A 13,334-nucleotide genomic window follows, 5' to 3' on the forward strand; every position below is an offset into this window, starting at 1 on the left:
GAAATGTGGAGATGGGGGAGGGAGACTGGAATGAGGACAGGTGGAGGGTGACTGGAATGAGGACAAGGACAGGTGGAGGGGGGATGGAGACTGGAATGAGGACAGGTGGAGGGAGACTGGAATGAGGACAGGTGGAGGGGGGATGGAGTGAGGAAATGTGGAGATGGGGAAGGGAGACTGGAATGAGGACAGGTGGAGGGAGACTGGAATGAGGGCAGGTGGAGGGGGGATGGAGACTGGAATGAGGACAGGTGGGGGGAGACTGGAATGAGGACAGGTGGAGATGGGGGAGGGAGACTGGAATGAGGACAGGTGGGGGGAAACTGGAATGAGGAAATGTGGAGATGGGGGAGGGAGACTGGAATGACAGGTGTAGGGAGACTAAAATCAGGACAGGTGGGGGGAAACTGGAATGAGGAAATGTGGAGATGGGGGAGGGAGACTGGAATGACAGGTGTAGGGAGACTAAATCAGGACAGGTGGGGGGAGACTGGAATGAGGAAATGTGGAGATGGGGGAGGGAGACTGGAATGACAGGTGTAGGGAGACTAGAATCAGGACAGGTGGGGGGAGACTGGAATGAGGAAATGTGGAGATGGGGGGAGGGAGACTGGAATGAGGATAGGTGGAGGGGGGAGGGAGACTGAATGAGGATAGGTGGTGGGGGGAGGGAGACTGGAATGAGGACAGGGTGAGGGGGGATGGAGACTAGAATGAGGACAGATGGGGAAAAAAGAAAAGAAAAAAAGGTGACAATACAAGGGCATCCAGGACTCGTGACCTGGGTGTGGCCTGCCCCCTTAGAGTGTAAGGAGTTAAGGGCTGAAACACTTGACTGAGGGGGGCTTCTTCTCTGAAGACCTTGTACTGTCCAGCTCTCCCTAGAGTTGTTTATCATTAAATGTTAATTGTTCTCACAATTTTACCAGTTGACTAGAGAGGCAAAGCCTTCATGACTCAAGCATTATTCTTACTGATTTGTCTGCACACATACACACAAAATAAAAACCAATAACATGTGGTTAAAAATTACTTGTTAATAGAATAAAAACTATGATATGAATAAAAGCAAAATAAACAACAATGCCTTTTGACCTCAACAAGGTCTGCATTGAATCCAGTGTTAAAAAGCCATCCCACACCCACCGTTCCCCTTATGTGGAACCTACCTCCAAACCCAACAAACCAAACCACATGGATAGACAAGCAGTGCGGACGATTAAATGGCACAGCACCAAACATACATCCTTCAGCCACAATGGAGGGACAGAGCAGAGTAGGGGGAGAGGGTGACCAGCATGGGGGTTGGAGGGGGGGTGGCGTCTTTCACCATTCTCCTCCAACTCCTGACAGCCTGCTGCAGCCCCTCATCTCTAGTGGCCCGGAATGAGGAGGGTTGGGGTTCCGCACAGTTCAGAAGAGAAAATCAATACCTGAACAGGGCTTCAATATGCCTGCCTGCCAGCTTCCTCTTCTTTTAATAACGCTACTTCCCTTCAATCAGGATCAAGTTTCCCCAAGCCCTTTTCAAGTCATCCACTCTATAGTACTCCACTGATCGATACTACAGCTATGCTGAAATTTGAAGAATGGCAGCCCTTTACACAAGGCCACAGATAAACTGATTGAGAGAGAGAGGAGGCAGACTGAAGGACCAGTTCCCAGCTTCCAGTTTTACGCAGATGATGCTATTTGTATCTCAACATAAGTTTATAGAAAACAGAAGAAAAAAGGAAAAGAAACTTAGAAAAACACCAACTGCAATATGTATTAGCACAGAGCTGGGCATTAGATAAAGTTGCTTCAAATGCTTCAATCATGACATTCATGTGCTTTGAGTCCATGCGCTTTTCAGTTTGATCCAATGCAAACATGTAAATGTTGTGAAATCCTGATGTGACCTACAGAACTAGAGGATAGGGCCTTTCCATCCCATGCCATACATAGCTAACTGGGCAGACTCTTTCACCTTGGTTCAAAATTACCATGTCTGCCTGCAAGGCAACACCAAAGGCAGGCTTTAACTGGCCAAATGTCTGATTAAAGTTCTGTCCAATATCTGGCACAAATTTCGTGTGATGAACAGAAGAGAGCAACATCAAAGTATTGCTTTCTAACAAACCAATTTCCAGCTTGCCCCAAGGAAAGAACCAGGAGTTCTTTGAGTGTCCAGGCTGGCCAAAAGATGTGATTGTGAGCGCTAGAAAGGAAATTGTGGGACCTTGTCAGAAACTATGTTGAGGATTTACATGCATCATCGGCCGCTTGATGATTACCCAACGTTTCTTCTATCAACATTTGCCAGCCAGATTACCATCAGGCCTTTCAAACAACATCGACCAGCAGCAACTTTTTTCAGCCCTCCCCTCAATCACAGAACTTTTCCTGATCTTTGTATCTCCTGCTTCCAGCTCAAGCCTGCTTTCAACCACTCAACCTCGACCCTTCCTTTCTTCTCTTCCTTTCCGCAACCTCTCTCTTTTCATCATCAATTATTTTACCAAGTGATTTTCAAGCATCTTTCAACGTTATCTGGTTGTGTCACTGTGTGACTGTCTGTGTGGCACACATGTTCACACAAAGAATTCACAGCCCAAATTTTCTCCCCCAACATATTTGATTTTCTACATCATGCATCTGCTCTGCTTATGTATCTTGCAAACTCCTGTGGTTTTACAATATCTAATCAACAGCAATTCATGACCACAATTTTTTTTTACTTGTAAACTATACTGTATACATTATAGCTTTATTTCACTTTCAACCCTTTTTTTAATTGAGAAAAAAAAAAATGCACACATACGCAAGAAAAGCTGAAAACAACATCTCAGAATATTCTTTTTCTTTGTATGTCTTCCTGTGCTGTAACTTCTTAATTCTGTCAGTTGTAAAAATTGACTTTTGTTCAATATGACAGTCTTTTAACAAACTGTTTAGATAACCACACCACACTCCATTTTCAGGAGAAGATGTATACATGTACTAGATGTATTCATCTTTACAAAAAACAAAACGAAAAACAATCAAGCACTGACACAGATCACGGGAAGCAGAAACACAAGTAACCAACCAGACCCATGAGACAATGGCAAGATTCAAACAACAGAACTCATAAACCACCTGGCTAATGCACACCTCAGAAATATGTTAAAAAAACAATGATGGAAAAAAATGTTTTCAGAGATGCACATATAGAAACACACAATTCTTTTCATCAAAAACACAACTCTAAATTGGAACAATTCAAAGTGTAAATGGTCTTTCTCAAACAAGAATTATTTACTGACAATACAACACTGATTCTAATTCCAAACCAAAACATCAATACCTAGAGTCAACAGCAACCATAAGATATAACAAAATAAAAGGACTCACAGAAGTTTGAGGTGGATGAGGGCTGAGAAGATTTCTTTTCGCAGCTCAAACATCTCGTTCTTGTTAAGCTTAAGCTGCTCAAGGGTGGTCAGGTTATCCAAACAACCGGGTTCTAGACGCATGATCTTATTGTTGTTCAGGTACCTGCATTAATAAGACCCCATGATTAATATATAAAATCTGAGACAAAATCAAATTTCATAAATAAACCAATATATCTCATACAAAAAGAATGCCCCTCTTCATGTTTGACACATGTTCACTGTTGACATGCATTAAACAGCATTTTGTAAGCTAAGAAATATGGCCAAAAATACATATTACGTTGTTGTTTTTCTTTTATTTTAGCAAATGAAATAAACACTCAAAATAATACTATTGTTATAATTCATCATACATAACAGGCAATCTTGAGATGGAAGAAAACAGTATTTCCAAACCTCGAGTCTGAATAAACTTTATCAATCTACTAGGTAAAATGAAAAACACTCCTCTCCCTACAACATTTTCGGTGCAGGAACTCCCTCAAAAGTTTTCTGACTTCTTCACAGGCAAAATATCATGCATTCTTAAGAAGCTTGACTCTGCTGTGTCTCCTTCACCTGTTAAAGAACGCGTGTACAGTGGTCCTGTTTTACATTGTTTCCAACCAGTTACTGAAGATTTTGTGAAGAAAGTGTGTCTGAGCACTTGTCCGAAATCCTGTGAGCTTGACCCTGTCCCGTCTTCTTTGTTGGTTGAATGTAATATGTTCTACTGCTACATATTACTCATGTCATCAATTCTTCCTTACTGTCTGGTTGTTTCCCTGAAAGCTTCAAATCAATGTTGTATGTCCACTCATCAAGAAACCATCTTTGGATCATAATTGTTTGAAAAATTATCGACCTGTCTCTAATCTGTCATTTTTATCAAAACTGCTAGAAAAGATCATATTGTCACAGCTCTTAGCTCATCTGGAACAAAATGGTTTACTTAATTCCCACCAGTCAGCTTAAAATTTCATTTGGTATTTGTGACACTACTCTAGCATGAATCACATCTTACCTGTCAGATCATACAAAGAAAGTGTGTGTAAATGGTAGATACTCTAGTGTATCTGCCTTAAAATATGGTGTCCCACAGGGGTCCATCCTAGGTCCTGTTCTTTTCATGCTGTATGCGGCTCCTGTGTTGGATGTTATCAGTCATCATGCGATGTCGCATGAAAGCTTTGCTGATGACACACAACTTTATCAGTCGGCTTCCATAGCTGAATTCGATGCACTGGTGACTCAATACGGGAGTGCATTGCTGGCCTAAAGGACTGGATGACTCTCAACAAGCTGCAACTAAATGATGATAAGACAGAATTTATGATAACCTGTCCAAAGAAGTTTTGTCAACATCATTCCTTTCCTGACTCTGTTCTGATCAACAGCACACCTGTTTCACTTTCTCCTTCTGTTTGCAGTCTTGGTGTAATCCTAGACCAGTCTCTTTCCTTCCAACAGCACATTTCGAATATCTGTAAAGTTGCCTGTTTGGAACTGCGTAGAATCAGCTCTATCCGCCACTATCTCTCAACCAATGCAATCAAGACACTTGTATGCTCTCTGGTTCTTTCAAGATTGGATTACTGCAACTCTCTTTTGGCTGGCCTTCCCAAATATCTATTAGACAGACTCCAACAAATTCAAAATAACGCTGCCAGACTCATTTGCAGAGCTTCTAAATTTGACCATGTTTCTGCTCTCCTTCAGTCTCTCCACTGGTTGCCCGTTTCTGATCAAATAGACTATAAGCTATCCACTCTGACCTTTTCTGCAGTCAACGGATCTGGCCCCAAGTATCTTACTCCTCCATATCTATACCCCGTCTCGCCAGCTCCGTTCTTCTTCTGATACTTGACTTCTCAGGATACCTCCTGTCAGAAGTAAGACCTATAGACACAGATCTTTTTCTTTTCAATCACCAAAGACGTGGAACAAGCTCCCTGATAACCTCCGTCATTCTGATTCCTTCGCATCTTTTAAACCTCGTCTCAAAACTCACCTTTTCCCTCAGCAATAAGTTCAATTGTGGCAGATCCACTTCCTTTGCATTAGCTGTGCTTGACTATGTGTGTATACATATGTATGTGTACATAACTACATGCATGTATATGAATGTGTATAGTGTGTGCGTGTGTTTATGTAAGTTTGTGCCTGCCTATGTGTGGGTATGTGTTAAGGTAGCTGTTAGATACACATGTATGTTAAAATTATGCATTTTGTGTGTGTGTGTGTGTGTGTGCGCGCGCGCGCGTGTGTAGTCTTGTTTTTGTAAAGCACCTACAGCAGATTTCTGGATAGTGTGCTATATAAGTATCCATTATTATTATTATTATTATTATCTCACCTACAAATCATCTGGACAGTGACACCTTTAGTGCAGATAACAACCAACCAAACTGCAGTGAAAATGAAACAATGAAATGATGGGTACTCTTAAATGGAAAAAAACAACATTTGAGACAATGCGATGCATATAAGAAATCAAACTGAACTGGTTTCAAATCCAAGAGGTACATAGAATACTGACAACAAATATTTTTCTTGAACAAATGAATATCACTGAAAACAACAAATGTACATTTTTGTAAAACTGAAAAGAAAACAATCAGCCACTTGTTCATCACATGCAAGTATAATGTCTGCTTTCTAAAAAGATGCAAAATATTTCTTAAACGACAACTGCACCAATACATGTAACTTGGTATTGTGAAAAGAATAACTTGGTATTGCCAAAAGAATAAATTGATAATGTCTAGAGAATTTATACAATTTTGCACCAACCGTAAGTCAAAATGAGATGAAATTCTTAACCATAATCTCTGCTAAGTTCTTCTTGTATATATAATACAAAACTTTAAAAAAAAAAACAACTTATTCTCTGTTTCCTGTTTTTAGAAAGTAATCTAAAATGAAATACTAAGAATACACTGCAAAAACAAACATGCTCTGCATGGATTTACCTCGGGTCCAAATGGCATCAGTACCAAGCACTTTTCAGTTACTGATTTCATAAAATAAATAAAGAATTGAAGAATACAAGCATAGTTGTGTTATCAATTGACTTTTTCCTTCATTTCTTTGGGATTCCACCAAATACAGCAAAATACTTGGCTTCTACTGTAAATATATTCAGTCAGGTATCACTAACAGTAACCTCTTGTACTGCACCTTCTTTCAGTGTTTTAGACATGATTCAGGCATTTTTTGTTGCTGTTTTTGTTGCTTTTTCTGTGTTTCTTTTTTGTTGCATTTGATTTGCTGTGTGTGTGTGTGTGTGTGTGTGTTCTTTTTGTGTGGATGTTTTTCCATAAATTTCTTCTTCTCCATTTCTTTCTTTCCTGATTCGGTTTCGGGTATTGTGGTTGGACATTTTCCTTTTTTGACAAAAGTTAAGTCTGTCAATAAATTCTGTCATTTCCTGTGTTACACTGTAAATAAACGTGGACATATATGTAAGTTGTAATCATAGAAAACATCATTTTTGTTTGCAGTGTTAAAGTTCAAAATGCAAACAAACAGCTAAATAGTGAGATTACAACATTCATTTTCCTCAGTAATTAATACACTGTAAGTGTAATCTGGTTCATACTTCATTGGGATTAAATTCAGTTAAACAGGCTATCCACAAGAGAAATGAACTTACAGGCGAGTGAGATGAGAAGGGGAAGGGAAGGCTCCTATGGGAATATCCATTATTTGGTTGTGGTTCAAGTTTAGCTTCTGCAGATTTGGTAAAGCTTGTAGTGCTTCTGGGGAGATAGTGTGGATCAGGTTGTGAGCTCTGCAACAAATGACGATTCATCATAAACAAGACAAGACTTTCCCATATGGTCCAGTTGTAGCCCACACTTGATGGTAATCCAAGGTGTAATCTCAGCATTTTATTATTTTTCTTTCCTTAGCAACTCCCCTGTCTTTCATTATGCTGAATTCTAACTTATCTAAGTAATGGTGAATCATCATTTTACAACAACAAAAAAAAAAAAAAAAAAAAAAAAAAAAAAAAGGGGGGGGGGGGGGGGGGGGGGGGGAAGAAAAAAGAAGAAGAAGAAAAAAGATCACACTGAATGCACAATAAAGAAACTGTCCTCTTCTAAATTACAGGACACTGTGTAGTGGTTTATATGTGTGTGTGTGTGTGTTCTAATGTGCCGACAGTGTCACCCCCACTCGGTCTCCCTTCCCTCCCCCCCCTTCACCCCCCCCCCTTCCCGCTCAGTCCAAAGTGAAGTCTTTGAGTTCGCGCCGACACCGCGCCACCCCTACTCCCAAGTTGGCTGTCTTTGGTTAGCAAGTCCGCATCACCTGGCCCAGTCGTTGAAACACGTGCAGTTAGTTATGTGATGTCTGCCGCAATCCCCGTGCTGAATTAGATGTCGACATGTTCAAAACAGACTAGTGTCGGCATGTTGGAACATCCCGTGTGGCGGCCTGTCTTTCAAGTCATTCCCCTTCTCCCCTTTCACGAACGCAGCTGAGGTAGATTGCGGGACTTTGGAACGTAAGCTGGGGAGAATTTATGCTAATGTGAACTTCGATCATGCCGGCTAACATGTTGACAGTTGTATTGTCCTGGCTCCCCAATCTCTTTGTGACGTAAACGGGTGAACCGTCGTCATAGAATGTGTATAGACAAGTGGGTTGGATTGTAGCGAATCAGATCAATCTGTTGAATTGGATGAATCGGGATTAAGCAGTGAATCTGTCAGTCATTTACGTAGTGTCATTAGGACAAGCACTGGTTATTTCAGTTCAACTAGGTAGCTTGCATTAGTATGCACAGTATGTTGTGAGAATGGATAAAACCAGTCAGCACAGCCAGTTCTTAGCCGTCTCCCAGAAAAACTGACTGACACAGGGTGACTGACTGATCAGTGATGTGAGGAGCAAGGAAATCCCTGTTGGGCTGTGTGCTGCTTGTAGATGCTGCTTGTAGGTGCTGCTTTAGGTGTAGGGTGAACTTTTTACTGTGTGCTGCTTGTAGGAAAATGGCAAACACAATAAGAACATGAGAGGCCAGGTGACTCACTTGCGGTACACACTTCAAAATAAGATTTTAAAAAATAGATAAAATAAAATTTCATTGATTTTTTTTTTAAACATCGTTAAAATGTGTTCTGTATTTTATACTATAAAACTCTGGTTTAAAATACAACAATAAAAGCCATTAAACAGATTTGAACCAAGCATGTTCAGGTGAGAGGCAATGGTCTTATGCACAGCGCTAACATGCAACTACAAATGGCATTCAAAAATAATATTAAATCATCTTGTTTTTTAGCATGATAAATCAGTTACGGTATTCAAAGTGATAATGCCGTTTACATCATGTGATTTTGGTATATCTCAGGCATTTAAGAAATTCTTAAAAGTCTGCAGTAAAGGAGACGTTGCCATCGCTTCAAGTTCAAGCACACTGCAACTTTTAGCCATTGTCTCTGGATCTAGATAGATGTTTGACAAGCTTAGTTACACTCGCCTGGAAACTATGACACGGTCAACTCAATTTCTCTTTTAATCTTATGTTCATTCTAGTTAATTAAGTATCCACTGTAAAATATTCATATGCAGTAAACACATCGATGATGTAGTTTGTGTCACTATATGTGTTCTGTTCAGAATTCATATTTCTTTTCTGTTAATTGCAAACAAGAAAAAACAAGATCTGCACGGACCAGCCTAGACAGGGCTGACCAAAACTTGGTGAAATGGTCAATTCAATTTTCCTTTTATGTTCATTCTAGTTAACTCAGTGTCCACATTAGAATATATTCATATGCAGTCAACATGTCGATGCGTATTCAGTGTCACTGTGTGTGTTTAGACCATAATTTGTATTTTTCTTTTAATTGCAAACAAGAAGAACAAGGTCATGCCATCTTTTTAGCCTACTCTCCAGCAACTGGGATGTGGTAATATGGTGTTTTCGGAATGAGCCTCAATAAAATAAACTGTTCATGATCTGGGAATATTGCCTAATTTGGGAAACTTACAACCTATTAATGATATGACTGTGAGGATTTTTTCCTACTACTGTATTTGAGCCAAATTTGGTATTGGCAAAGTATTTCCAGAGAAAATGGCAATGTTAAAGTTATACATACAGACACAGACACACGCGCAACCAAACACTGGGTTATATTTTTTTTTATAACACCGACTCACTTTGTTTACACAAGTGAGTCAAAAAGGATAAAGGAAATACATAAAAAAAGAAAAGTAGTAAAGAAAATTACACACACACACACACACACACACATACACGCACACACACACACATTCAAAAGATTAAGAACATGGATAAACAATAAACAATAATACATCTCATGGGTACTGAGTAATCTGGATATCTATATAACATATTTGTTCCCAGTGAACACAAAATTGTTTGAAAAAAACAACAACAAAAAACAGTGGCTAAAGGAGCAGATGCGCTAAATTTTTGGGTTTTCTTTTAAAAAAAAAAAGTTATCACTTTCAAGGATATTTGTCCAGAACTGATTCTATCTAGTAAATTTGAGAAAATGTCTGGACCATCTTTATCAATGAGGCCACTGTGGAAAGTTACATAACACCCTGTGCTTCCACTTGTGATTTAACAGTTCAGCTTTACAAGTCCAGGAGAGCTTTAAAGATAAGACAAATCATTGGGGGTGGGGGGTATGGGGGACAGGGGTTGGGGGGGGGGGGGGCAAAGGCAACTTAAGGACAAGGATGATATGGATACTTAATACTTATACAGCACCTATCCTCAGTCAGGGACCAAACACTAAGCACTTTACAAAAAGTGAAACACAGTCATTTGCATAACAGGCTGCCTACCTGGGCTGAGCTGACTGAGAGCTGCATTTCTGCACTTATCATTCGTTTCCTATGTCACTCAGTCAGGTTTGTCACACACACACACACACTTATCATTCGTTTCCTATGTCACTCAGTCAGGTTTGTCACACACACACACACACTTATCATTCGTTTCCTATGTCACTCAGTCAGGTTTGTCACACACACACACACACACTTATCATTCGTTTCCTATGTCACTCAGTAGGTTTGTCACACACACACACACACTTATCATTCGTTTCCTATGTCACTCAGTCAGGTTTGTCACACACACACACACACTTATCATTCGTTTCCTATGTCACTCAGTCAGGTTTGTCACACACACACACACTTATCATTCATTTCCTATGTCACTCAGTAGGTTTGTCACACACACACACACACACACTTATCATTCGTTTCCTATGTCACTCAGTCAGGTTTGTCACACACACACTTATCATTCGTTTCCTATGTCACTCAGTCAGGTTTGTCACACACACACACTTATCATTCGTTTCCTATGTCACTCAGTCAGGTTTGTCACACACACACACTTATCATTCGTTTCCTATGTCACTCAGTCAGGTTTGTCACACACACACACACACTTATCATTCATTTCCTATGTCACTCAGTCAGGTTTGTCACACACACACACTTATCATTCGTTTCCTATGTCACTCAGTCAGGTTTGTCACACACACACACACACTTATCATTCGTTTCCTGTGTCACTCAGTCAGGTTTGTCACACACACACACACACACTTATCATTCGTTTCCTATGTCACTCAGTCAGGTTTGTCACACACACACACACACACACTTATCATTCGTTTCCTATGTCACTCAGTCAGGTTTGTCACACACACACACACACTTATCATTCGTTTCCTATGTCACTCAGTCAGGTTTGTCACACACACACACACACACTTATCATTCGTTTCCTGTGTCACTCAGTCAGGTTTGTCACACACACACACTTATCATTCGTTTCCTATGTCACTCAGTCAGGTTTGTCACACACACACACTTATCATTCGTTTCCTATGTCACTCAGTCAGGTTTGTCACACACACACACACACACACACACTTATCATTCGTTTCCTATGTCACTCAGTCAGGTTTGTCACACACACACACACACACACACTTATCATTCATTTCCTATGTCACTCAGTCAGGTTTGTCACACACACACACACACACACTTATCATTCGTTTCCTATGTCACTCAGTCAGGTTTGTCACACACACACACACACACTTATCATTCGTTTCCTATGTCACTCAGTCAGGTTTGTCACACACACACACACTTATCATTCATTTCCTATGTCACTCAGTCAGGTTTGTCACACACACACACACACTTATCATTCGTTTCCTATGTCACTCAGTCAGGTTTGTCACACACACACACACTTATCATTTGTTTCCTATGTCACTCAGTCAGGTTTGTCACACACACTTATCATTCGTTTCCTATATCACTCAGTCAGGTTTGTCACACACACACACACACACTTTTTAATTTGTTTCCTATGTCAATGAGTCAGGTTTGTCACACACACACACACACACACACACTTATCATTTGTTTCCTATGTCAATGAGTCAGGTTTGTCACACACACACACACACTTATCATTCGTTTCCTATATCACTCAGTCAGGTTTGTCACAAACACACACACACACATCACTTGTTTCACAATGAGTCAAGTTTGTCACACACTTATTTGTCTCCTATGTCAATGAGTCAGGTTTGTCACACACACACACACTTATTCGTTTCCTATGTCAACGAGTCAGGTTTGTCACACACACGCACACATATCATTTGTTTCCCATGTCAATGAGTCAGGTTTGTCACACACACACACAAAAACACACACATATGTAACTTTTTACCTGTATGACAGTTTACCATGTAGGGAGTCATACTCTGTTTTCGGGGAGCATATGTTCTTGTTTCCATATTCCACTGAATGCTGATTCTGATTACAGGATCTTTAATCTGCATATTTGATCTCCTGCATGTGTATCCACACAAAGCGAGTTCTGGCACAATCAGGTCTGCATGTACGTTGACCTGGGAAATCAGAAAAATCTCCACCATTAACCCACCAGGTGCACCGGGAACTGAACTTGAGAAACTTGAGCAAGAATCCAGTGCTCTAACCATTAGATCACCAAATCTGTCAGCATGTGATGAACTATCTAAAAAAAATGAAAAGGAAATTGCTTGACTTCGGCCAGCTCAGACTGCTACCGAACAGCACAGGCTCCAGTGGAATGTCTGTGAACATGATATTCCGAAACAGCAGGGAGAAACAACAAAAGACAGTGAACAAAACTGTGTTGAACTTGAAGTGATTAACAAACAGGATGGGGTAGTGTCTATTTCCATGAGCAATGTGGGTTTTGTGCATCAAGCAGACAGACAGGTGACAAGCAACAATGACCTATTCTCCTGTTTCTTATCAAGATGAAAGAGGAGGCTGGTTCTAAAATAGCTGTCAACTGAAAGGGTCAGGTGTCTGTCAGTGAGGACCTGAAGCAAGCCAATTGCCAACTACTGAATAAAGCCTCCAGTCACTCAGCAACCATGTCTGCTTGGACTTCAAATGGAAATGTAACAAACTTAAAAACAGAAAACTAATCAAAGTACACTTGGGCTGATATCAGTGTGGTCTTTAAAAGAAAAATGAGACAGAAAATGAAAGATGAAAGACCAACACCCTGAAACTAAGTCACGCGCATGCATGCACACAAACACATGTAAGCACGCGCAGACACACACACACACACACAGAAGCATGCACACATGCATACACACTGACACTGACACATTCACACAATTTACGAACTGTCACTGGTCCCAGAACCTGGTTTGATTGTTGAGGAAATGCACCGCATTCTCCATTTCTGACAGAACTGACATGGTCCTGAATTTCGGCAAAGCTCCTCTTTGTCAACTCGGTGGTGTTTTCTGCCAACTTCTTTCACTGTCTGCCTCATTTCCTTTTCCCCTACACTGTACCCAGAAGGATGGTCTTGGACAGCCCATCAGATCTCATGTAGTC

The 13,334-nt window shown here is 40.5% G+C and overlaps 1 protein-coding gene across 4 annotated transcripts in view; it reads right to left on the minus strand.

Moving 5' to 3' along the window:
* LOC143284771 (uncharacterized) overlaps positions 1-13,334 on the minus strand; it is an 81,428-nt gene that overhangs the window by 45,068 nt on the left and 23,026 nt on the right. For all 4 annotated transcript variants that reach the window (XM_076591746.1, XM_076591745.1, XM_076591744.1 and 1 more), the window contains exons 5-6: positions 7,054-7,191; positions 3,376-3,519 (exon numbers count right to left, since the gene is read on the minus strand). In XM_076591746.1, the coding sequence (XP_076447861.1) occupies positions 3,376-3,519; positions 7,054-7,191 (282 nt within the window). The remainder of the gene's footprint in view (positions 1-3,375; positions 3,520-7,053; positions 7,192-13,334) is intronic.

This window comes from Babylonia areolata, chromosome 8 (genome assembly GCF_041734735.1).
Source record: "Babylonia areolata isolate BAREFJ2019XMU chromosome 8, ASM4173473v1, whole genome shotgun sequence".
NCBI lineage: Eukaryota > Metazoa > Mollusca > Gastropoda > Neogastropoda > Buccinidae > Babylonia > Babylonia areolata.